We start from the raw sequence: 26187 nt of genomic DNA on the forward strand, positions 1-26187 counted from the left end.
TATATAGATTTGTATATATATATATATATATATATATATATATATAGACCACTAAGAATGTAAATGAGACATCATATGCCCATTCCTATTTCCTTTTTTGTATTTTTTTGGTATTCTTTTTGATCCATTGTATATATGAAGATTCACTGTATATAACTGAATGCACCTTCCCTACTCTGCACCTTCTTGTATGAGCCGATGTGACGAGTGAATTTCTCCATTGTGAGATCAATAAAGACCATCTTATCTACTGTACAGTGGCTGAGTTGGAGTTCGCATGTTCTCCCTGTCCATGCAGGGGTTCTTTCCAACCAACATGCACGTCCAAAAACATGAATGTTATGGTAGTTTGATGTTTAATGTGTGCAGTTAAGTGTGTGCATGCATGAATGTATGCACACACCATTAAAATAAAGAGATGGTGTGATATAAATAAACTATCGTTAAATTTGAAAAAAAAAAAAAACAAAGTTCATGATATTTGGAAACATTAAAAAAAGTAATGAGATAAGGTTAAGTATTGATGATGTAGAATTAGAATTAGTTGATGAAATAAAATTTTTAGGTGTCATTTTAGATTATAAAATTAGTTGGAAGGGACATATACAGCACGTCCGGTCAAAGCTGGCCAGATGTTTGGCTGTTATAAATAAAGTCCGGCACATTCCAACCAAACAAGCTTTACACACATTATACTGCTCGTTATTTCAGCCTTATCTAACCTATTGCGTTGAAGTGTGGGGTCACACTTACAAAACAAACATTCAACCATTGATTATTATGCAAAAGAAAGCAATACGAGTAACGAATAACAAACATTTTAGAGATCACACCCACTGTTTCTTCCTTGATTTAAGAGTTCTCAAATTTGTGGATCTGATCAATTTCAGAACTGCTCAAATCCTTTATAAAGCAAGAAATAACTTACTTCCAGCGCACATACAACAAGTGTTTTCTGATAGAGATGGAAGATATAATTTAAGAGGAAAATTAAAATTTAAAACTAAGTATGTTTGAACAACAAAAAGAAGTTTATTTAGTTTATTTAGCGGAGTGAAGCTATGGAACAGCTTGCCTGAAAACATTAAACAATGTAAAAGCATCCCGCAATTCAAAAAAGAATATAAGAAAAGTATTTTTGATGAATACAAAAAAAGAGTAATATATAAAAAGTTGGTATACTGTTTGTTTTACTGTAAATATTTGTCCTTTACCTCCATGACACATGTAACTGAGGGGTAGGGCTTAATAAGCTTATGCTTCATTCTACTCCTTTTTGAAACATGATGTTTATGAAGTATTAAATGTAAACATTGTTAAATCATATCATGTTCCAAAATAAACAACCAACCAACCAATGTCTGCCTTGTCCCTCTGTGGAGCCCTCTGATGGACCATCCAACTATCGCGCAAAGACTGCTGGAGATATGCACCACCACAACCCTACAAAGATAAAGTAATATAGAAAATGGACAAACTGAGCCAGCTGAAGTTGGACTTTCACTTTAAAACCTCATTTTATTATTATTTTTGGCTGTTCAGAGCTGGTGTGCTTTGGATCACTGTCCTCCTGCTTAAACCTTAAAGTCACAAACTGACAGCTGAATACTTTATATTCTCCGATTGCAGGAAGTCGACCAGGTCCTGCAGCAGCGAAGTAACACAGGACCATCATACTGACACAACCATGTTTGACTGTAGGACTCATGATCCTTTTTCTTACCTACTGTGTTAGTTTTACTCCAGATGTAATGGGATGCCTCCCAAAGGTTGTCTCACCAGCCCACAGAATAGCTTCCCAAAACTCTCGGGGATCATCGATATGTTCTGTTCGTTCAGCTGTGGTTTTGGGCTTGGAACGCTCTCATGGGTGCCCAGTAACTAATTGACGAACGATGACCTTGACTGAGGCTGGTGAGACCTGCAGTGCTTGAGATGTTCAGTCCCTTTTCTGACCTCCTGGATGTGCCGTCATCACATGGAGTAACTTTGGTAGGCTGGTGAAGTTGAGCAAAAAAAAATGTGAAGAGAGCCGGTAGATCAAAATCCTTCTGGAGCCAAGCACCAGAGCTCTCTGTGGATAATGAAAGAGGATCCGCATGAGGAGCCCAGACTGATGCAGGGGAACATCTGGAAGAGGAAGTCACAGATTAGAGAAGAAAGTTACCGGATCATCACTTATGACACATTACGGAGGGTTACTAGGAACCAACTCAATAATCTCAGTGCGCAGCAGAAACGTCTTTATTTACATTCCCCGGGTAACTGAGCATGACCGCTAATCATGGGATAAACTTGGCATGACTATTTTAAGTCTATTTTTAACAGCAGATTAGATGGGATGCCCATGATATAATTGATGCCACTAAGTTTTTTTTTTTTACTTTGAATTTCAGACGTCTCCAACTTTTGAATCAAAGCCTGATGTCTTTTGACCTGAGCTGCCTGCTCCCCAGCTCTGACGAAGGAAACGGTTTCCTTGCCTTACCTACACAAGTCCATTGCTGATGGTTTGAGCGATGGACTAGAGGACTTGGAGAAGCCTCCGCCGTTATTGTCGTTTTCACAGTGAGCTGAGGACCTGCTCTAGAGTAGCTCTCTGGTGCTGGTGTTTCTGCAATGCCCCACATGTGCAGGTTTGATGGGCTTGGAAGCAGATCACACTCTGCCCGGATGAAGAACTCAAGGTTCAGCTTTAAAGATCTCAGTCCAGGTCGCTTTCCTCTCTACCGCGTTCTCCCATCTTGTCTAAACCCCCCAGGTGTCTCAATCCCACTGCATTGCAAGGTCTAGTCTCAACCACATCTGCTGTCATTCATTTGTTAAAGTAATATTTTATGATTTAAAGGTTTTTTTATATAAATTATAACCAGGGGTAGCAATAATTGTGCGGTACAAATACAACCATCCTGTTTCGGTACCTCATATTTCATTTACAGAACAAAGAACTGAGTTACATCTCATTTCTTTATATATTTGCGCCAATTTAGGTTTTTTTTGTAAATACTCCCAGGGAACAACACATTCAAGTTTGTCCTCATCTTAGCATGGAAGCTTAGATGAATTACATATGCCCTCCCATCTAAGAAAAAATAATAATCACAGAAACAATTCAAGTTTATTTAAAAAGAAAAAACAGATACTTTAAGACTTCCATTAAGTACATTATACCATTTGATGCCAATTAATAACATTGTAGCTTAATCAAATGATCACAATGGCAACACACATATGCCAGTTTGTGATTCTGCTTGCTTGCTGCCCTTTCATAGAGGAACAACTTGAGAGAACTATAATCGGAGCGAAAGCCATAACATTTCAAATGGCAACATCAGTAAAACGACGGTTCCTCTTCTGATTTCTCAACCCTATCTGGTGAAGCTGGACGGGTATTATTATGTACCGCTCTTTTCTCCCCAATTGCTTCAGCTCTGATCAAGTATCGTCCCCATATTCCCCACATGATGCAGCCATAAAAAAAAAAAAAAACTGGGTTTATGCTGACCAAATCCACAGGCAAGGGACCATCGATATTTTGCTTCATCAGCAAAATGTAGGAGGAACTTGCAGTAGATGAATTCAACTTCTGCTTTAAAGGACTTCAGTCTAGGAGGGAAAACAGAGACGCGGGCTAAACTCTGAGCCGTAGTCGTCCCGGACCTTTAGGTTTGAAAGGAGACAAACTTGACTAAGACATTGTTGATGGAGAGGACTGATTGTTTATAAGGAATGTTATTTCCATCCCTGGTGACAAATGAGAACAATTTTGGTTAATTTTGCAGTAAATTTCTTACTTATTGCTCCTTTAATTTCCGTGAGGTTGACTGTGCTTTTACATTATCTCACACAAAGGATTGTGGGATACCTAATGGCTCCTTAGCCCCAGTGAGGGACACCATGAGCTCCATATGCTAGTGTAACTATGATAGGAAGCATAGGCTCCTTACTAACTGCACTGTTCAGACAGCCATTATCATGGCAAACGCAGACACACTTCTGCTTTGGCTGAACTGTCTACCAATAAGACCTTTTTGGTGGCAGCTACACAAAAAGATACTTTATGCAGACAGACATGTCATTTATTTAAAGCACTTATTTATTTTTTTACATATTTGTTAAAACTGTCACTATGTGCCGACAGTAAAATATGAGACAAATAATCTGTGAAAAAAAACAACACAAAAGACAAGATACGCTAGCTTCTGCCAGTACAGAAATACGCCGCTCCCGTTCAGAAACAACCAATCAGATCCAGGAGAAAACTCATGACTGATTGGTTGTTTGCAGTGTCAATCACTCTTGTGCTCACACTCCCTCCAACAACCTGCTTTACAGGCAGATTGGAATCTGTTCAGAAAACAAAGACAGGTAAATATTAGAAGAGCATGGCAGGCTGCGCTGGGGGGGTGCAGCAGCAGAGATGTAAGACGAGCTTGTTCAGATTACCAGGCTACATCCGCGGTGGTCTCAAAACTCCCCACTGCAGCTTTAAGAATCATGAAAGCAATGCAGCAAAGACACAGGGAAGAACAGTGAATAGAGTGTCTTTATGAAATACTGTTGATAAAATGGTTAAGAAATGTGACTTACACAAAATATAGACCTCGGAAAAAGACTAAATCGAAGAGAAATACTCAAAATTACAACGTTGTGCATTTTATGAGAGAACAGATGTGATTATTCATTCAAGGTGCTTGCTCTTTTTCCAAATTAAAATTCCAGACTTTTTTAAAACTGATATTTTTTTTCCCCAAGACTCTAAATTTATGTACTTGTATACTTGTGTGCCTACTGCCTACTTCATTGGTTGAGATTGTACAAACTGTTTATTAGAAATGGTAATTTTTATAGGCTAGTATTCAATGAACAAATGCATTATTCACAGTAAATTATGCTTTTACTGATGAAAACGTTTCAAAACATGAAAATCACAAGTACACGAATTTCACATCAAACAAGTGTTTTGATTCCATTAGGCTAATACAGTACGTGACCAGTTAGTAAAATTATAGTTTTATAGCCTACCTTCCCATTTCTCATTTCACAATGCCTTTGAGCATACTGTAAAATTCTACCATACATTTTTTCCCCCATACTTTATTAAGACTTTCACACAAAATTCAAGACTTTTCAAGGTCTGGAAAACAGTGTTTCAAAATTCCATACTTAAGACTTTCAAGACTTGTGCAAGCACCCCGTCATTGATTTTGTCACTACTGTTAATCATTTATACTTTTTTTCCCCTGCAATTTTGATGAAGGTGGCACCCTGAGCACCTGCCATAGACAAGCCGACGCTGCTCGACCAGAGAGGCAGAGAAAGGACAACTAATAAAAAGCCAAGGCCCACAGAAACTCTGGAGGAGTTCCACAGCTCAGGGTGGGAGGATCTGCTGTCATGCAAATCTCGATTTTGTCGAGTGGCAGGAAAACCACTTTTAAACTAAGCCATGAGAAGACCTGCTTGCTTTTGTCATGGAGGTAAGCAACCGTGGAAATGGATGGTTGAGATTGACGTTTTTAAGTCATAAGTTATAGAGAATGTTGTCTGAGGGAAAACCGTAAAGTAGCAAAATTGTAGGTGTGGTGGAAGACCAACATGTCGGTGGCTGCATCGTGCGGTGGGCATGCTTTCCTTCATGCAGGGACAGGGAAGCTGCTCAGAGAGGATGGAGCTAAGCCCAGAGCAAGGCCTGGATGAAATCCTGTCAAAGGCTGCAAAAGACTCAGGACTGAGTGTGAGGGTGGCCTAGTCAAAGTCCAGACCTAAAGCCCACTCAGAATTTCTGGAGGACTGGAAAAGCTACAGACCCTCTCCATCCACACCTCAGCTGTTTCACAGGTAATGGGCAAAAGCTTGTTTGGAGTTGTTACCAAACTGCTAGACAAACCCATGGTGCATGCTGATTCTCAGGGGTGCTGAATACATTTTTTTTTTTTTTTACACGTTTTTCTAAGTTTCGAAAACCGCATATTCTTTTGCTTTCAACTTCAAAACCTCAAAAAGTTTATGGTCATCACATGACAGAAAGCAGGACAGATGAAGGGTATTTTCTAAAGACCTTGTTTAAAAATAAGTAGTATCTTTGCGCCCCCTGCTGATGTTTGCAGAGAACTGCAATGCAGGACTCGTGCTTTGGAGAACAAAAAGAACAAACCGTTTCACTTTGAATAGAAAGATAAAGTAGACTTTATTTGATGGTGAAACCTAAACAGTATCTGTGATTACAAAACAGGTTCCCTGCTTTAAAGTTCACAGAGGCTGGAATGCTGTACTGACAGAAAGGCATCAGAGAAGACTGACAAGATGAACTGAAAAGAGCAGAAACAGAGCAGACAGGTTCAGAGGGAACACCATTCAACACCAACACTCCCATGTCTTTCCTATCATCTGTGGAAGTCGGGGGAGGGGGGGTTGTTTACTTTTCACACCAGGTTTCAGCTCCCATGATCAGACCGTTTAAGCAAAAAGCCCCCCGATGGTCTGAATGTGTCATCTTTAACGGTTTCCTGGTGCAGTTTTCTTGGGATTACAGCGTCACAGTTTGCCTTGATCAGGAACAGAAAGTCTCCTGTGCACGATCACCAGGAAGGTGCAGAGACGAGTTGAATCGTTGCTCGACCCACAGCGACCTCGAAGCTGAGTGGCATTTCCCTGCAAGTAGCCTCCAAACTCAATAAATACAGACCAAAAAATACACAGAAGCGTGGTGTGCATCCCATTCCTGTACAATCCCCAATATTCACCTTCATCACTCAGGTTTGTTTTGGTCTTTTTTTAAAAAAAAGGAACATGTGATTATTGTGGACAATGCTCTCCATCTTGTATTACATAATACTTTCTAACATGTCTCAATGCGTCATCTCAACAGTGTTAAATAGTGTGCTTTATAGGTTTATTTGGTGGATTTTTATTCTCAGGACAGAGCCGTTGTTTCCAGGCGTAACGGTGAGATGCTCAACTGTAACTTTAAATCAAAACATTTTTTGAATATCTATCAAAAGCCCTTTCTCAATACTTTAGTGTGACCTCTTGTATAAAGACGGGTGATGAATGCATTAGCTTCGTGTTTTCACCCAGATTTAAAAGTATTTACCAACACCTGCAACCACAAAAATAGCCTAAAAAAATATTAACTTTACCTTCAGTAATAATCACTTTTAAATTCAAAATGTAAAGCAGAGTGATTTCAGGGGTTATATTTATTATAAATCATTCATGGCCATTATTCTGCTTCTTCATCTCCTCACAACCAAGTTTTTTTCTGCATATAAACAGGTCTCTGTATAAATATATATATACGGGTCTCTGTATTTATCTGGGTCTGGTCCCATGTGCGAAAACAAAGAAAAAAAAATGCTCCCAACGTTCGCGTTCCCTTCGCATTTTGGGTTTGCGCCTACATGTGTCGGCACATTAAAAATAGACATCTTTAAATAGCTGTTCGGCTTTTTCGTCTTTTTCCTCTAAGTGCAGCACGGTCGGAAACGTTAAATTCAAGTCATCACTTCCTCCTCCTCCTCCCACGGATCATACATCGAGCGCAAGAAAAAAAATCAGTATCGATTAGGAAACTAAACGTGGAAAGATACAGCTCTGATCGGACAGATAAACAACATACGGTAGCCACACTGTAACATCCAAAAAAATAGTCTCAAGAGGAAATATATATATATATATATATATTCAGATTTTTCTGTCAAAGAACTGCTGGTGTTCTTTGTCAATCTAAGATTTAATATACTGCTGAGGTGTAATTTGTGTTACATCCTTGTTAATCCTCCTCTGACGGTCCTGAAAGTCGAAACGCTTCAGAATAAAAAGCTGGCATCCGCTGTCATTTGGCACATGAGGCGCTTTCGCTGGCTGCATCAGTAACGTTTGGCTCTTCCTCTCCCACGGTGACGGCATCAGCAGCGACGTTGGCGTCTGCATTAGCGGCGTCTGCATCAGCGTCAACAGCGACGTTGGTGTCGGCATCAGCGTCTGTGCTGTTCTCCTGGTTTTCATTGTTGTTGTTACTGTTGTTGTTGTCTTTGTTGTTACCGTTGTTGTTGTTGTTGTTATTGTTGTTGTTGTTGTTAAGGACAGCAGGGACCCCGTGGCTGTTGTTCTGGACCAAGGAGGCGTGGCTGACCTTCAGCTCATCCAGCTTCTTCCACAGCTCGTTCCGCTCCTGCTCCTTCATCTTCTCCCTGGAAATAAAAATTCAACCCATTAAATTCTCAACGCTTTTAGAAAAATGCTCAGTTATTGATGCAGGGTTCCCACACCTTGGTGAACATCAGATTCAAGGACCTTTCAATGACTTTCCAGGACCAATTTCCTCAAATTCAAGGACCACACGTGGCGGCATTTACCTACTGTGACCGCTGAATAGGTTATCATATTTTAATACAATGCAAATTCAATAAAAGACAAAACGGCATAGAAGTTGTTGGGTCAGAAGCAATGCAAGAAAGTGGACTTAATTTATAGCCTACGTTGATATTGATCATATTCATAGCCTACATTTATATCCACAGTACATGGCTATGCCATACTACATTACATATAAGATGTGCATTAGCCTACCGTTTTATGGAATTTTATGGAAAAAAGTGCAGCATTGAGATGTTCAGAATTATATCAATTTGTTTCACTTACTTTCATCTGTGATTAAGCTAGTTTTTGACTTTGACTCTGAAAAGTCGCTAAATATAGCGACAAAGTGGCTGAGTTGGCAACACTGCGTGAATGTAACCTATTGGACGTACGTAGGCCTAAACCGTAGCCTTCCAACTAACGAAGAAGAGCGAACGTACTTTTGCAAATTAAAAGTCTGCAGAATCAACATAATTTTAAAAGATCGTGTGATAGTAAAATAATGACACGAGTCGTCATCCGTGTGAACTTTCAACCCCACAAAAAAATTCAAGGACTTTCAAGGACAAGGTGTTTTTTTTTTTGCTGTTTTCAAGAACTTTCAAGGGCCTTGAATTTATTTTTTCAGATTCACAAACTTTCAAGGATTTCAAGGACCCGTGGGAACCCTGTGATGTCTTATTAATATCTTAACAGGACATCTTCTAAACGCTTATTCTAAAAGGGCTCGACGTCGCTCCCTCTCCATTCATTCCCTATGGAACGTGTGCGATGAGGCGACCATCGCTAGTCCTCTTTCAGCCAAGCGACCGGCGAAATTTGTGCATAGGACATTTTGAGCTCGTATGCGTGAGCTTAAGATGTGTCCAAAAAACTTGAACAATGTGAGCTTTTGTCGCTGTCGCTTGTTGGCACTACAACCTTTTATGTGGATCAACCATGAAATGATGATATCCCCCGTGCCATTTCATTGTAATATAGGATGAAACCGGTTGAATTTATCTTTTGTGGAGTAGCTGTAAAAGCAAGATTTCAGTCAATTCCAGCTAAATCTTCTGACTCTTCATCCTTCTCAGTCACAGACTGCTTTGGAAATATCAAAACCCTCCAACTTCATAACCAATAAAATTTATCGGGGGAAAAAAAACGATTCAACAGCGCGATCTGAAACGCTGCCGTCGCATCCTGTGTGTTGGGTTTGCACCACAAGGGCGATAAAAGCCATTAGTCGCTCCCCGTGTGTCGAGCCCATTATTCTTTACTATTGTTCTTCTGCTTTGTTTTCAAAATGTATTCCTATTTTTTTCTAGCCTTATTATTAAAAAATGTGTTTTCTTTTACTACACTACGTTCAATAAACTCAAACCAGACGCAAATTATTCATCTCAAAGAAAATGTGATTTGTTGTAAATACCAATAATGAGCCTTGCAGTAATCATTGAAGAAAATAAAAACCTGTAAGCTAACTGAGGAAAACCTTTGGCCATCCTACAACCTAATACTTATTTACACCTTTTAGCGGAAATAAAATTAGTGAAATTATTTCCCTCTCTCTTTCAGGTGTCGGGTGTTTGAGGGGATTCTGTCATATGCAGGTCTGGACTCAACTTTTCATTGCCTAAGTATCTGGTCTACAGTAAAACTCGTGGTGGATTCTATGACTGTGACCCATGCTGGTCCCGCTGCAGTAAATAAAATCCCAAATCAGGACATATCCACCTCTATGCTTTACAATATATACGTCCAAATAAATATACTGACTCATTACTGAAGTCCTAGCCGTTTACGACCTTCTCCCTCAATAAAAAAGTACCATAGTTTGGTCTTTGTGCTTTTCTGACAGAGCAGAGGTTTCTTCTTTGTACTCCTCTAAGGGCTGCTAAAATGGTAGTTTCTGCACTTTCATATCAACTGTACCAAGAGCCTGCTTTAGAGGCCTTTATAGTTGATGGTTTTTGTGACCATTGTAGCATCTGTCTGCTTTTAGGGTGAACTTTTATTGGATGGTCAGATCTGGGCACGTTGGTAGTTGTTCTACACAGCTGACAGATTCTTTTGAGAACTCTTGAATTCAATTACAAGAGTCAGAAGTTGCTAGAGTCATTATTTAGAAGGCCCTTTTTAATACGGTCTTTCCTGCCATAACAGTCAGGAAACGCTGAGTAATGAATGATGTTTTCACCTGATGAGACACCCTGTGTGTTATTCTAGCTCTTTGAAGTGGGAATAATTGTGTGTCCTAATTTATTCTTCTCCAGAAATTGTATTTATTACAATTTGCAGAAAAACAAAAAAAATATTTTCTTCGCTGTTTTTTTTTTTTTTTTTTTTTTAACAAAAAATTTATATTGGATATCCAGATTGAAATGTGTTAGAAAAACATACAGGGATAAATACTATATCCTAATTTTTTCACAACTGTATATTTTTATACCTGGATGAATTAAGTTTAACATGGACTCCTGCTTCCTAATATGTAACAGCTGCAACTTCAAAAGCACTCTAATGCAAAATAAATTCCCAATTTAAAAAAAAAAAACAAAAACAAAAAAACAGAAAAACAAAAATCCGAGTCATTTTCTTTTTAAAACAGAGGAACATTGTCACATGTCAATGCAGTGGGAAGTTAACTTGGCAGATTGATAATGTGTAGCACTCTGCGTTCTCTACATTATAAGTCTGGTTCTGCTCCCATTGAATCCGTTCGGGGAAAGGAGCGACATTCAGCACAACTTTCCGAGCTGATTGGGCGACGCAACACCTAGAGCCCACCTACCACAGGTTGGTTTTAGCCAATCACAGCGTCCAATGAAAACGTAAGCAGCAGACGCCATGAGAAACCACAACAAGTTACACTGGTCACAGAAGAAATCGTGGATTCTGACAAACCAGATGTGATAGCAGCAGCTACGGGTGCGTCCTCCTGTGCTTACATGTTTATTTTGGTTCGGCTGAGGGCTCAGCAGCTCTTGTTTTCCCAAAAGCTGGTATGTCCCGCCTTACACCATAATACTGCAACCTGAACGGCTGAGGCAGGAGCTGGACAAGATGAATTCTTGTGTGTTTGTGAACGCACAAACGTACGAGAATACATCTTGCAGGTTAGGTTAGTGGGAATTTATGATGGCAAAAATTTTTCATCAAGCTAAGGAGGAAGGTTGTTTAGATAAAATAAAAAACAGAGCTTGTGGGAGTTGTGCTGTTATTTTAACAGTGCATCTGTGATCAAAAGAGCAGATTTTTGTGACTTCCAGGTTTAAAGAAGAAAAACAAGCATTTTTTGCTAATTTTTATTGTAAGCACGATTCCCTATGAGCAAGCTGGTTTACAAATACAAAATCTGCATAAACCTTAGAACAGATGGATGAACAGACTAAAGATTTAAGGGCTGGATGTAGAGCTACACGCTACATCACATCCTCGTCCCGTCTCAAAGTCAATGCGTGCAATATAGTCATCGCAAAATGCCACTTGCATATAAGATTTGGTGGAGCTATAATATTTCAAGTGTCATAATTTAAACTAAATAAATTTTGAAAGAATAGTTGTACAATAAATATAAAAGGATAAAAAAAAAGGTACCAAGATATAAAAACTATTGGTTTCATTGGTTTATTAGTAATTCCTGCATACTCCACCTTCAGTCCAGCTCACAGGTTTCTTCTCGGGACCTTGTGGTTCACACGCAACAAGTTTGGAAACCAATTTGCTAAACGACTCAGGGCTAAAAGCATTCCTTAAATTATTTGAGTACCCCAATTACCAAAATTGCTTCGTTAAAGTCCTTTTAATTATTCAGTGCACTGTGTTCTGGGCAGAGAGTTATTGGTGTGGTACAATGCTCTCACTTCCGCTAATGACAGCCTAGATTGCTGATACGTGGTAAGCGTGTTGTCAGCTACAGAGGGAGGCGGCGGGGGGCAAACAGAAACGGAGAGAAAACAACAGAAAGTGTCAAAAGTATGAGATCACTTTAAATGCAACAGAAAAGAAAACCACATTGTGTGTGCACTAAACCTGAATTAGTGTTTCATAATACCGCGCCCTCAATACTGCAACAGCAGAGCAGAAAAAAAAAACCTCCAAACACGTTTATCATCAACCCGCGCTTTGAATCCACAGCAGAAAGACGTATTTTACTGACAGAACACTTCCGTAAACAGCAGATGTCTGCAGCACGACAATAAGATGAGGTTTATTATGCCTGAATTTAAATTTGTCGTTTGCTTTTTTGATATGTGATGTTATTTTTTTATTTTATTTCTTGTCTGTTGTCGCACTAAAACAAATGCAAGAAGTGTGTTATTCGGCACATAAGCATAGGCAAGAGTTTCACTGTATTTCTGTATCATTATGCTTGTTGATGTTTTAAAAACTCCAGAATCCAATATGCAAATAACGTGTAGAGCTATTTTTTTTAATTTGTGACCATTTTCCCAACAGAACGGCCCTAAACTCGGACACAATGTTCAAACTTCTTGTAGCTGCAGCTGCATCTTTTGCAACAAATACACAAAAGATATGCTATTTTACTGCTTGCAATAAAATTAAAGGAAATTACTTTACTTGCACTCTAATGCATTTCTATTACTCATAAAAATCAGCTTAAGTAGTTAAATGGAAACCCTGAATAGTTTTATCTGATTACTTGTCAGACTAATCCATAGAATCTTCTATTATTAAAATAAACATTAGCTACAGCGCTAAATGGAAGTTAATCCTGACAACTAAAATAAAACTTATATTTACCTATATTTCTAAATCCAACTTTTCCCTCAGAACTAAGCCGTTTGTTGAAAATGATCACTAATATTTTATGTTAGAGGTCAACAGAGGTTTAATGCTACTTACCGCTGTCTTTCTGCTTTATAGGAGGCCGTCAGCTCATCAAACAGCGGGCAGTTCATCTCCATCAGCGTCTTCAGAACATTGTAGACCAAAGCCACGATTGTCCTGAAACAGAAAACACCCAAGAGCTTCAGGGAGATGCTTCTGGATCCTTATGTGGAGGTTATATTTACTTTTAAGAGGGTCTCTTAGACAATTTTTTACTTTCTGATAAACTTTTGTATAACGCAGTAAATGTAGCAGGCAGAGTACTGATTTTTAACTTCAAGGAAATAAATGGATTAAACTAAAGAAAGATGTATTTAGTGGTTTATCTCATTTGTTTCAAATAATTACAAACAAAACATGTTACCAAGGCTCAAGAGTGAGTAGATTTAGTTAAATCAGGTTTTATTTACAAAAAAAACATAACTATAGATGGGGCAAATTATTTATACCAACTGAAACGCAAAAATCACACAAAAATAATTGTATCATACCGTGCTTCAAGGTAACAGTTCTTTACTCTTCAAAGTATTTCAAGCTTTTCCCTGCTTTATGCATTCAGCCCTTTCTTTAGGCTCAGCTAATTAACATGGATGTTAATAAATAGGCATCTGACTCAAGGCATAAAGCCAGAAAAAGTTAAAAGGAAAACAAATTAATTATTGAAATTGCATCTTAAGCCCACTTCTTTCTTCATTATTACGCCAGTAAAGCAATTCACCAAAGAGCCGATATTTTCTTAAAGGACATAATGTTCATCTGTATAGTATACACATTTTGACATGCTTCTATTGTTTCAGACAAGCAGAAAATGTATAAAGAAAACAAACTGGCTAAATTGTGTGGCGTGTGTGATGGTGGCGTCTTCCTGTCTGTGTGTGCATGTAAACAGACTTAAAAAGCTGACACAGCACAAGGTTTATGTGCATGAAAGCCCTTTCTGATGGTTATTTAATATAAGTTTGAACAAAAATCTTTAATTTGATTAGTTCTTTAATCAGTCCATGACCTCCTTACGGTTACTTTTGCATGCTTGATAAATAACACCCCTCCAACAACGTTACGTACTGGTTCCAGTGCTCTTTTGAGATTCTGTACAGGCTGCCGAACATGATGGGAAGGATGTTGGTGATGTTCTCCTCGATGAGGCTGAGGATGTACTCGTTGTTCCAGAAGTACAGCGCCCGCTCTGCTACCTGTGAGGCCAGGGTGAAACAACTTCAGTGAAAACAAACCTACAATAGGGAAAGCCAGCTTGGAGCGGTTTTAGGTAAAGATGGAGATGCAAATGTAACAGATGCTGCTGTCCCAAGTAAAACTTTTTTTTTTTTTTATCTATAATGTGTTTTAAATACTAATAAAGATTAACAGATTCAGAAGCTTTCTTTTGTAAATTTTAAATGTAGTTTTCCTATTAAAGGTCTGACTTTAAATAAAACATATAATCACTTTTATGCTTAAATTTAAACTGTTTGGATGTCTGATGGACCTCTATAAAACGAATGCAAATATCATCTTGACTTTTAACAACAATTGTTTATTAAGCAGAGTTATTGTAAAGTGGCATAATATTCCCAAAATTTCCCAATTACTTGGATCTGTTAAATCCAATTCAACTAAATTTAAGTCAGAAAGTAATGTGTGAATATGCCTAATGAATCCATGTAAAACCCACAGTTAAACAGGGTTCTTCACAATGTAATTGTTATATCAGTCTCATTTGAATAACAATGGGTTTCAGATAGTCCCTTAAATAATTTCCAAATATGGAACCTGCAAAGTACGGAAATTAATCTTGTGGGTTTCAGTAACAGAGTTGAGCCTGTGTGTCTCCAAGTGCTACTAGTCTGGTACCTGGCATTTTGTATTGGCTACTATATTCTCTCCATTATATGAAGCGATGAAAAGATGTATCATCAAACATTGGGACATGATGTCCAGAGACACGACTGTTGGCCACAGCTTTAAAATTCTTCCAATTCTTCCGATAAGCGGTCTAGTAAATTGGGAGCTTCTGATTGGCCAAGTGTCATCTGGTCTTAGTATTTATGTTCATTTAGCCTAAAGGTGGGAAGTCCTGACCTTCTAGATTGACCAAAACAACAACAATGGCCTACTTGAGATGTATGCTAAATGAAGAACGGGATAACATCTAACAGCAATGTGAGGACCAGCAGACTGTTGCAGCTTTACAGGGTTTTCCATACACTAATGAAGACCCCTTTTATTAAATGAATCACTTGTTAATTGTCCTCCATGTCTTTTTTCTAACTTCCATCTTCTGATGTGATGAACGGCAAATAGGCTGTTTGGCACCGACAGAAGAGGTTTGCCTGGTTGATACTCAATTCTGCTGCTAAATCTCACAAATTATAAGTGCGGCACCATCTAAAGATCACTAAACAGGCTTTCTGACAGTATAACACTTATTGAAAAGAAGAATCTTTGCAACAAATTGTTTTGTGCCGTTTGTGTCTATTATTCAACCAGTGGTAAAAGTGATGATTGAAGCAACATATTCAAGACATCTGTAGAAATAAAAACATTTATATATTAGCAATAGAAAAAGTTTGCAAAGTAGTAGCTTTTTCCATACATACGTTTCCTTCTTCCCACTTGTTTAGTCATGAAACATTCTTAAAATCTAAATTTAAGCTTTTCAGGAAAAAGGAACAAAGGTCAGAAAATGCAAATCTTGGTAAAATTGATTTCTCCTTAATAATTTATTAACGTGCACAAAAGTATGAGAAAAGTATATATTTACTGCAGGCTTGAATTCCATCCATCATCATGAATAAATGTTTATTTAGGACAGATTAACAATAAACTTGATACAGAAAGTGTCTGAGTAAAGTTGTAGCTGTTCTTCTAAATTGTGCTGTACTGTCATCTAAAAGGTTTTAGCGTTATAAAGATTCTTATATCTACGTGTTTCGAGCTCACCTGAAAATGTGGGTTGGCCACGCATCTGGAAATCTGTTTGAATAATGGCTCCTGGATCTTTTTGAACTGCGTCGGTTCAATAACATCCAGGATCTCCTCTATTTCGCCCAGGAACATCACCTGAGTGGGTGAGATAAATATTAGAAAACAAGACGCAGAAACATCTGAACCCAGTATAAAGAGCTGCAGAATACCTCTTTTTGACTACAGGTTTTAGGCCAGAACTTCAGCAGGCCGCGGATCACCTTTGGAGGCAGAAGAAATTCTGTTATAAGCTTGTCCATGTGGGCGGTTTCTAGTAACCAATAATTCTCAGCAGCAGACTAATCTAGTGCCGTTAGCTTTGAGTAGGAAGAGGGATAAAAACAGTACCGGCTCAGTAAGCGTGGGATCCTTCTCCAGAAACTGAACAACACAGTAAGCCAGCTGAAGAAGAGAAAAACAGAGCATGTATTATCCTTTCCAGGCCACTAGAAGGTGCTGCAATACAGAGATCAGCATTTTTATTCTACCTGTGCATGGAAAAGGGCCAGTCCTTTGGCTGTGTGTAGGGGGATGAGCACCTTCATCAGGAACTGCTTGTGCTCTGCCTTCAGAGGCAACGCGAACCCGTTGATGATACTGTAAACATAAAACAGAACTTGCTGGATTACAAAAAACACAAAGAAATCCCATCAGCAGAATGGCTGTTTTCTAAACAGCAGGCAGACAATCTCAAATACCGACGATGTTATAGTCATAGTTAAAAACCCAGTCATAATATATAGAGACAGCTTAATGAGTCTGATCAGTCAAACACATTAATTTAGTGTCATTTATAGCAAAGAAAAGCCCAAAAATGTTATACTTTAATATTCCCTCACCTTCCGAGAATCTCCAGCAGTTCAGCCACACCGTTAAAATGTTCTGTTTCATAAATGAACCTAAAATAAAAACACAAAAATTACAATATTATTGAAACACAAAATTTTAAACTGGAGCATGTTAATCAGATTACTTGAGTCAGAGTGGATTTAAACACTGGCCGACTGATTAAGAAATGGACTAGTCTAAATAATAATAGATAATTGACATGTCCACAACACGTGTTTAAGATGGAGGAAATACAACAAGCATTTAAGACAACAGAAAAGAGGCTTATTTTCAAGACAACTCATGTTTCTCACAAAAACAAAATAAAAATAAATAAATGCAAAGCTCAAACCAATGCAATCAAAAATAAAACACCCCAATAAAAAAAATGCAACTTATGGTAAGGGTTTTTGGATTTCCTCTTAATTTTTGAGAAAAAAATGGCAGAATTAAGATACTCTGAAATTCACCCTACAATAATAAATGTGTAAATTAAATTGAAAACAAAAAACAAAAAAAAACAACCACAGCAGCTCAAAGTCTTCAAGAAACAGGAAATAATCCATCAAAGCGACATGGGAGATCGCCTCCTATTGTATGACACATTATGAAATCACCTGGTTGGTGTAAAAATGCAATTTTATGACTATAAATGTGGGATCATTGGTACTTTTTATTGATTCAATTAAAAGTGAAACTACCTGCCTAAAATTCACAGTAAAATTTAGTTTTTGCCAAGAGGTCTTTGAAGGATTCAAGGTTCATAGCTAAGGGTCTCCTCTGAAAATGTTCTGGATCTAGACTGAAATTGACTGAAAACACAACTTTAATAATAAAAAGAAAAAAACATTTGATTAATACCACTTTAAAAGATAATACAAATATCTTTGTCCTTGGAAGCATTAAGATAAGAGATTCGCTCAAGACTTTCGCACAAAAGGAGCAAACCTGAATCAGTTGGCACAACCCAAAAAACTGCAGTTTTATGGGAAAAACCAGCATAAATGATCCATGCATAATTCACCTTCACCTGTTTGACAAAGCCTTTCTATCTGTCTGTGCGACGCTGCTATGTACAGACAGAGCCCGACAACTGCGGCCCTATTTTTATCCTCTGTGGCAGATGGCCAACGTCGGGGCCACCCGTTTCGCCACCTCGCCTGTTGGAAACGACATCAAGTGTTCCCCGTTTCAATCATGCGAAGCTCATTGTCACGCAGCAACAGGAGCAATAAAGCTGCACAGCACTGCTGCTCGGACCGACTGAAGCTTCTCACTCAAAGCTTCGAGACTCCATGAATCTGAGCTCTTCTTGAAGATCAATGAGGAACGCTAAAATCTGCAACCTAACTGCATTTGAAAAAGGCTGATAAGATGGCTTTTGAGTGCATTTAGAGATTTAGTTTACGTCTTAATCTACTTTCATTTTGCATTTATTGTTGTTTAATTAGTACTAAGGTGGAAATATGTAGCAGTGTATGGTTTTGTACACAAAAAAAACAAAACAAAAAAAACAACAACTATTTTTTAAAAGAGAAATTCAAAAAACAGTTTTTGAGTTTCTCTTTTTATCTGCTGGCTTGTAGTTTGCAGAAATTTGCCCTTTTATCTAAAACAATCCACTCATCTGTAATTCATTCAGACTTTTATTAAACATAAAACACTTTTTAAAAGTTTTACAAAACAAAAATATAGGTTTCCTTGCCCCTTTTTTTTTTTTTAAACTTACTTCAAAAAGATATTGTTGATCTGCTTCCTGATGAAGGCTCGCAAGCCCAGGAATTTTCCGTAAATCCGATGGAGAATAGTCTTCAGGAAGTCCCGCTCCCTCGGGTCCTCGCTGTCAAACAGCTCCAGCAGCTGCGCACACAGAAACGCATCATCGTTAGACGTAATTTGTCTTGCAGGAAATCAGTCGTGTTGTTTCAGAATCATCCTCAATCACCTGGTGAGCCAAAAATAGACTGTGGCACATGCAATAGTCACTGCTGTCTCCTATATGACTCAACAAGTACCCTAACTTTAGTACGCTGGTAAATATTTAGCTCATATAATTGTGGTCTCACACTTGTTGGTGTGAGACCACTTTCTATCCTGTTTCACAGACCTTAAGTATCCTAAGAAATGTCTTGCATTACTAAAGAGGAAACAGCTATGAGGCAACTTTTCCTAGATAGGTCTGAATAACCAAGCCTGGTTTTTCCAGAAACTCTCAGTTTACACTACTGAGTGCTCGGGCACATGTATTGTGTGCATGCTAAGTAAACAGCCTTCAAACCTCTGGCACTGAGCAGCTATTTGCAGAAACATGTGATGAGTCATCAATACAATACAGTTCGGGTTAAGCCAAGCCACAGAAATAAAAAGAAGTGTTTGTGGGCTTCAGCGGGCATCGGGGTTTAGTGCTCATCGTCTCTTAGCGTGTTACAACCACCTTGGTGACAGGGCTGACGGCCTATTTTTATACCGGGCTATATGTCCAAGGAAAGGGCTTCATCGTGTTTGTGGAAATGTTTTTCTGCTGCTCTGTGCCTTTTAATGGTGCAAGCAGTCTGTTGCAATTGGGTATTGCGACTCTAGATTTGTACACGGACACGAAGGTTTTCAACATACCCCAACGTATTATGACTTCTTGCAATGCAGTGATTTCAAGCTTGATTTTATAACCCAGGTGAAAAACATAAAATAAATAAATAAATAAATAAATCAGGTGTGGGGAAAATCTCAAAGTTAGTGAAGTTTGCAGAACAACCTTTTGATAACGCATTGGGAAAAGAATCTAACGGAACCAGCAGACCCATCTCGGTAACATAAAATAGAGTTGCTATAGAAGCTTGCATGTAGGCCAAAAAGCTTAATTTGTTCTCATTTGACCAGAGCCTCTTCTTTGAAGTTTACCCAAGTTTCCTAAGTGGATTTTGGCAGCTGCAAATAGACCTTTTGTGTCTTTGTTTCAACAGAGGCCTCAAACACCAGGTTTGTAGAGTGTACAACTTATGGTTGTCCCATCATTTAACTCTTACACCTGAGCTGTGGATCTCTAACGCCCCTCCAGATTTGCAGTGGGCCTCTTACCTGCTTCTATGGTTATTTTTCTGCTTGCCAAGCTTGTCAGTTTAAATTGAAAACTTTAAACCTCTCTACAAACTTTATCCCTGACCTGTCTGGGGCGTTCTTCCATCTTTATGATGCTGCTTGTTCCTCTCTGCCAAACTTCCAGGGTTCCTACACAGGTCAACCTTTCATACTTTTCCAGACTCAAACTTGTCCTTCAGGTTGTTAATTCAAAAGCTTACTATGAATTTTAGCTATTTCCACAAATCAGGCAGTGAAACACCAAACTATGAGGAATGACGGACGGACGTGTGGATTTATGGATAAAATGATAGATGAATTACCAAACTGACAGATGACTGACATGAACGGATTGACAGATGGATGAACAGACGAATGGTGGGATCGGTGTATGAATGGTAGAACGGGTGAACTGTTGGTGGGACGGACGGACGGACATTTTGGCTTTATGGACGGATTGATGACAGGCTTAGGGATGGAGGGATCGACAGATAGAGGCACTGATAGACATATGGGAACTAACTTGTTGACAACAGAATAGGGAATAAAGACAGGAAATACAAATATCTTTTCATGCTCCATTTTCCTTTTCCATACTTGTTCTGGATCCAAAAATAATTAAAGTCTAGCCTATTCCAGACATTTTTAAGACAGAAGGATCCCTGAGTCTTCACAGACCAGATGTATTTACACAGATTAAATCACTTATAAGCAAACTTTTTTTCTAAGTAGGTGACACACGGGATTAAGACAATCAGTGACATTTCATTTTAATTTAACGACATGAGAGTAAAGGGGAGGGATGTCAAATGCAAGCTCCATTTCTCTTACCCAAAAAAAATTAGAATTACGTTTTCTGATCCTCCCACTTCTCAATTATACAATAGCTTTTATTTATCTATCACAAAATCTTGATCCAATGGAAGTTTTTGGTTATCAAAATGTTGGAAAGTTCAACAAATGATTACCTCCAAGGTCCTTAAATTACACTAATTTAAGCGTAATGGTCCATTACGCTGAAATGTGCAGGCGAGACCCCTGACCTCTACAAAGCAGTGTACATTACAATTCACTGTGCTACTTCACACAACTTACCACTGGAGGGTAAACCACTGTGCATGGCATTTGTGATGGAATGTGTTTAGCATTATTGCCAGTCTTTCTAAACAGACAAAATTACAAACCTCTGTGTGTTGCAAACTAGACGACTAGTTACATTCAACACAGTCTTGGACCATCAGCTCAAGTCTGTTAAATGAAAAATGCAGCTTGTGCTGAAACAGTCCATGAAGTTCTTTGGTGGTTTATTTGATAATCAGAAGGTGTTTTTGCACTAGTTGCATGTTATGCCCAATTTTTTTTCCCTTTGGTGCTCTAGCACAAAAGGTGAGGTTCAATCAAATCGCATTTGACACCCTAGTTTTACAGCTTCACTTCATATAGACAACATTGACTATTAAATGATTGTCTAACAATCTAGTCAACATAAGTTTATTTTAAGCAAAAATATTTATTATCCAATATTATTGTAACAGAACACCTAAATAGCAACTTGATTGCTCTCAGACCAAATGTTAATTTAGAAGAAATGCAAATAAACTTTTGATCATCCAATTCATTGATTAATCGTAAAAGAAATCAACCGAATAATTGATTAAAATAATCGTTAGTTGCAGTCCTAATCTGGATATAAAGTATATTCCAAAATTAATTTGTCCATCCATCCATATAGTGGAAAGCAGGTGTTCCATAACCAGAGGTGTATAAAATCAAGCACCTAGGCATGGAGACTAGCATGGTTCTGTGATAGCACGCCACCTGAATTAGAGCGGAGACTGAGAGCCAGGCCATCTTGTCCAACATCAGTGTCTGACCTCACACATGCTTTTCTGGGGAAAAAAATTGTCAAAAATTCCCACAAACACTCCCGAACCTTGAGGACAGCCTTCAAATAAGGAATTGAAGCTGATAAAGCTGCAAGGGATGGACCAACATCGTATTGAACCTTATGGGATGGGAATGGGATGTCATTTAAGTTCATGTGTTAGTCAAGACAGATAAGCAAATACTTTTGTGCATCACTGTAAACTAACATGAGTCCCGTTATGCAAGGATAAAGCTAATGTTATGGTGCATGCCGAGTCATTAAATTGTACATTTTTAAGCATTATTTTTATTTCTTTTGTCATAATATTTTGCTGTGTGGTATGGTTAAAGGTTTGAGAGATCCATGCATCACGAATTGCACCAGCTCTGGTTATTTGCTTCCAGTAGACTTTCAAGAGTTACATAACCATTCAAATCAATACCAAAGCTGATCAATAACATTTAAATAGGATGTGGACTTGGACCTACTGTTATGAAATGAAAGCAGACAGTATGATATGGGTGTGTGGGCTTTGCCTGCGAGGGGGGCATCAATATTCAATAATAAAAGGTCGCACTAGGACGTCAGTTCTCAGTAAACTCATCGACAACATTGTCACCACAAATGTACAAAAAAGTGTTTACGTTTCTTGTTGGGGAAAAAAAATGAGAGCAAAGATGCTTTGGTTACTCCACAATGTCCCTGTGAATTCTGACTGTTGAAATTTGTCACTGAAATGACTTGGTAATGGGAGAGCAGCTTTCTATTTGTGTCCAAAACCTCAGGCTCTCACTGACACTGGGTGGACAAAGTCAAATTAAATGCTCAGCCGATGCTAGGCTCCTAATTTCTTTGCCCGATTTCGTTCTTTCCAGTCAGACAAGCAACCGTTTAAAATAGAAAAACAAATAAACCCCCACCGGTTGAACATTTAGTTGAGGGTCCGCAACATGGTTTTAAGTATTGGAGCCAGTTTAGCAGTTTTCATATGCTCAGTGAGAGACACATTTATCAAGTAGCAGAAAATGAGCTGGTATTTATATATAAAAATATAGCTAAGATAGCAAAAGCAATGCATAGAGGTGGGGGGACAGTAATGTCCCGAAGTATTGAACTGTGGTTATAAATAAACACTTTATATTGATTGGGAACACTGTGGACGTAGGAATAGTTGTATGTAGCACATGGCTCATCATCCCACTACAGACCACTATTATCAAACTTATTCAGAAGTGCTCAACATTCATATTAAAAAGTCTCTGGACGGCAGTGATAAAGCAGCATATGTCTTTTAGATAATTTCAATTTCAATAATATATTTCTGCCTTTAAAACAGGATTTCTATGAATTTGTCACACAAAAGAAATTGCAGACTTCACAAACTTAACGTTCAAGAGTTCCCAGCACTGCTTTGTCACTATGTTTGATTACATCATACCTTTCAAAATAAAATGTAATATGCAAAAATAATAACTGGATGAATGGATCTGAGGGAGGGAGGAAGGAAAATGAGAGGGAAGGAAAGAAGGATAAGAGGAAGGAATAACCCAAGTGAATTTTAAAGATTTTTTAAATAAAGATTCTTAAGCAGTTGTGTATCTGTAATTTATAGAATAGCCAAAGAGGCAACATTTATTTTTTAATGACACTATATTACCAAAAGTATTCTTATGTGCTATTTCCACCTATGAAGCAGAGTGACAGCCTCTTCTTATTCTGAGGGTTTAATATGAAGTTGGTCCACACCCTTTGCTGCTACACCAGCTTCAAGTCTTCTGGGAAGGCTTTAATTATGGGAATCTTTGCGTATTTTTCCAGAGGACCATTTGTCTGTCAAAATGTCTTGCTATGCTGAAGCAATAAGAGTTCCTTTCACTAGAATTAAGAGCCCCGCTAAGAACTAAGGCCCACATCATAATCCTCAACATCAAACTACACTTACAAAGCAGTCTGGTGAGTGCCAGACTCATCCATTGGATTGCCAAACAGAGAGGCACGATTTCTCACATCAGGGACACGTCTACACCCAGTGGTGGAATGATTTACACCGCATCGCCTGATGCTATGCAAGGCTTGGATACAGCTGCTCAGCCATGTAAACCCTTTCTGTGAAGCCCTGTGCACACTGTTCTTGAACTAATTTGAAGGCAACATGAAGTTTGGAGGTCTGTGGAAATGTGGGCGACCTCTGCCCACTATGAACCATGACGCCGCTGACCCCGCTCATGAATTTTTCTGATTTTATGTGGCGAACAGCAAGAGTTCCTTTCACTCTCCGCCACTAATGGTAGATCATGGAAATTTCCCCACATTACTTTGCACAGGTGGCATCCTTTCACTGTACAATGCTAGAATCCACTGAGGTCACAAAATTGCATCATTCTTTCACAAAAGTTGGTAGAAGCATTATGCATTCCTAAAAAGGTATATATTTACACCGCTGCATTCAATGATTTAGAGAGGTGCACGCATGCTTTAAAAATATATACTGTATGCTTGTTAATTAAAAATCAACTTAGAAAGCAGTAAAATGTTTTTCTTAACTGCTCTGAGGTATTGAAGTATATACATTAGGACTGTGCACCTCTTCTGCAGAGCAGATCTGCGTTTTGACACAATGCCACCAATTCAAAACTTAAAAGGTGTCTGAAAGGCAAACATATGCAACATAAAATTATCTATTTTTATTCAGCATAAGGCTGCTAAATTACTGACAAAATATTGTAATTACAACCAGTTTGCTGAATACAGAAATAATGAATATTTGAGAGGATAACTCATTCAATTTGGGACAGTAGACCTTACTCCAATTAAGAGTTCTATAAAAGACCAAATATGGACCAAATTATTCTGGATTTTTTGCTGATTACCGAAACTAAAACTGAAAGACAAATGTATTAACTACACAGCCCTCCTTCAAAACAAAACAGTTTAAAGTAAGAGAATCAGCATTTCCGTAAATCATTTTATGTCCGTGATCAGTGTCAGCGGTTCTGGTGTTAATAGAATTACACCAGAGTTCAACGAGTAAGTGTCTGGGGACGGATATCCAAGGAGGGACACGGAACTGTACAGGCCCCACTGGCCCCAAATGCAGAGATGCCCAAGAAAGGTACTTAAAACATCCTATCCAATCATCATCATCATCATCATCATCATCATCATCATCATCATTATAATAATAATAATAATAATAATAATAATAATAATAATAAAGGTGTCAAGTGTCTTGTGAGACTATTTCCTGACAACCCATCAGCCTAAAGTCACTGGGGAACAGTATAATAATAATCTACAAGGCAAATATTCATAAGCAACGTAAGGTTTTTGTCGAAGCTCTAGCGGAAAAATAATAAAACAAGGCAAAGGCACCGCAAAACTCTGTAAAATGCACTCTGAGAGCAAGCTCAAGCACCTGTTTCACATATGGTTATTTTCTGGAGCGAATGCTGTTTTCTGAAGCTAAGCAGCAACTGATCCACATCACCAAAACAGTAAAATAAACCCATTAAAACTGGTAGAGCAGAAAAAACAGACATAATGAGCGTCAAAGAGAGCCACCAAGACTTCCCTCTGGTTTTTCTGCCTCCTTGTAAACCTCGGGCTCTTCTGGCTGCAGCACGTCTTACTGAGAAAGTTCTGCTTTATGATAATTGATGTTAATCAGGCCTTTTCTAACTGCCTTTTATTACCAGCCAGAGCTGGACCACACTCTTCTTCTCTTCTCCACCAGAGTAAACAACAAGCAGCTATTTAAAGCGCCCGGACGACTCACTCACATCATGGAAAGTCGGACCAGGCACCTCGGATGTGGCCCGGCCGACATTCCAGACCTTATAATGCCTGTAAGCAACTGCTACAAGACATGAAGCATTCCTGCAGTAGGTGGGTGCTGAGCATGGACATATGTAGACGAGGAGCAGCAGATTGTCTGATTCATCCACAAAAAGTAAATCACATGCTGGCGAAATGCGGTGATAGCCACCGCTCTACTGGACGTATTTGAAATCTCGAACCCGGGGGCTAGTTTTTCATTTCAAGGCTGCAAGAGACATTTGTAAAACCAACACGGTGCCACAAATTAGCAATGCAAAAATATTTAGGGAATATGCACCTACCTGCAGAACAAACTTCTGATCAATATATCGTTTCGCAATGCTGGGCTGAAAGTCTGGATTCTCCAAGAAGCGCAGCAGAAACTCGTAGACCAGCTGCAGGAGAAAAGAAAGACCGTTTACTAAAATACACACCCT

General features: G+C 38.5%; 1 protein-coding gene across 2 annotated transcripts in view; it reads right to left on the bottom strand.

Moving 5' to 3' along the window:
* Nucleotides 1-6159: 6159 nt before the first annotated feature.
* Nucleotides 6160-26187, bottom strand: part of ppp2r5a (protein phosphatase 2, regulatory subunit B', alpha isoform) — a 73176-nt gene continuing 53148 nt past the window's right edge. For both annotated transcript variants that reach the window (XM_021319758.2, XM_036147307.1), the window contains exons 4-13: nt 26053-26145; nt 18722-18852; nt 17004-17063; nt 16653-16761; nt 16513-16566; nt 16335-16385; nt 16141-16260; nt 14266-14393; nt 13216-13317; nt 6160-8195 (exon numbers count right to left, since the gene is read on the bottom strand). In XM_021319758.2, coding sequence (XP_021175433.2) covers nt 7838-8195; nt 13216-13317; nt 14266-14393; nt 16141-16260; nt 16335-16385; nt 16513-16566; nt 16653-16761; nt 17004-17063; nt 18722-18852; nt 26053-26145 — 1206 coding nt within the window. In that variant the 3' untranslated portion in view covers nt 6160-7837. The remainder of the gene's footprint in view (nt 8196-13215; nt 13318-14265; nt 14394-16140; nt 16261-16334; nt 16386-16512; nt 16567-16652; nt 16762-17003; nt 17064-18721; nt 18853-26052; nt 26146-26187) is intronic.

The sequence above is a fragment of the Fundulus heteroclitus genome, chromosome 15 (assembly GCF_011125445.2).
Source record: "Fundulus heteroclitus isolate FHET01 chromosome 15, MU-UCD_Fhet_4.1, whole genome shotgun sequence".
Classification (NCBI taxonomy): Eukaryota; Metazoa; Chordata; class Actinopteri; order Cyprinodontiformes; family Fundulidae; genus Fundulus; species Fundulus heteroclitus.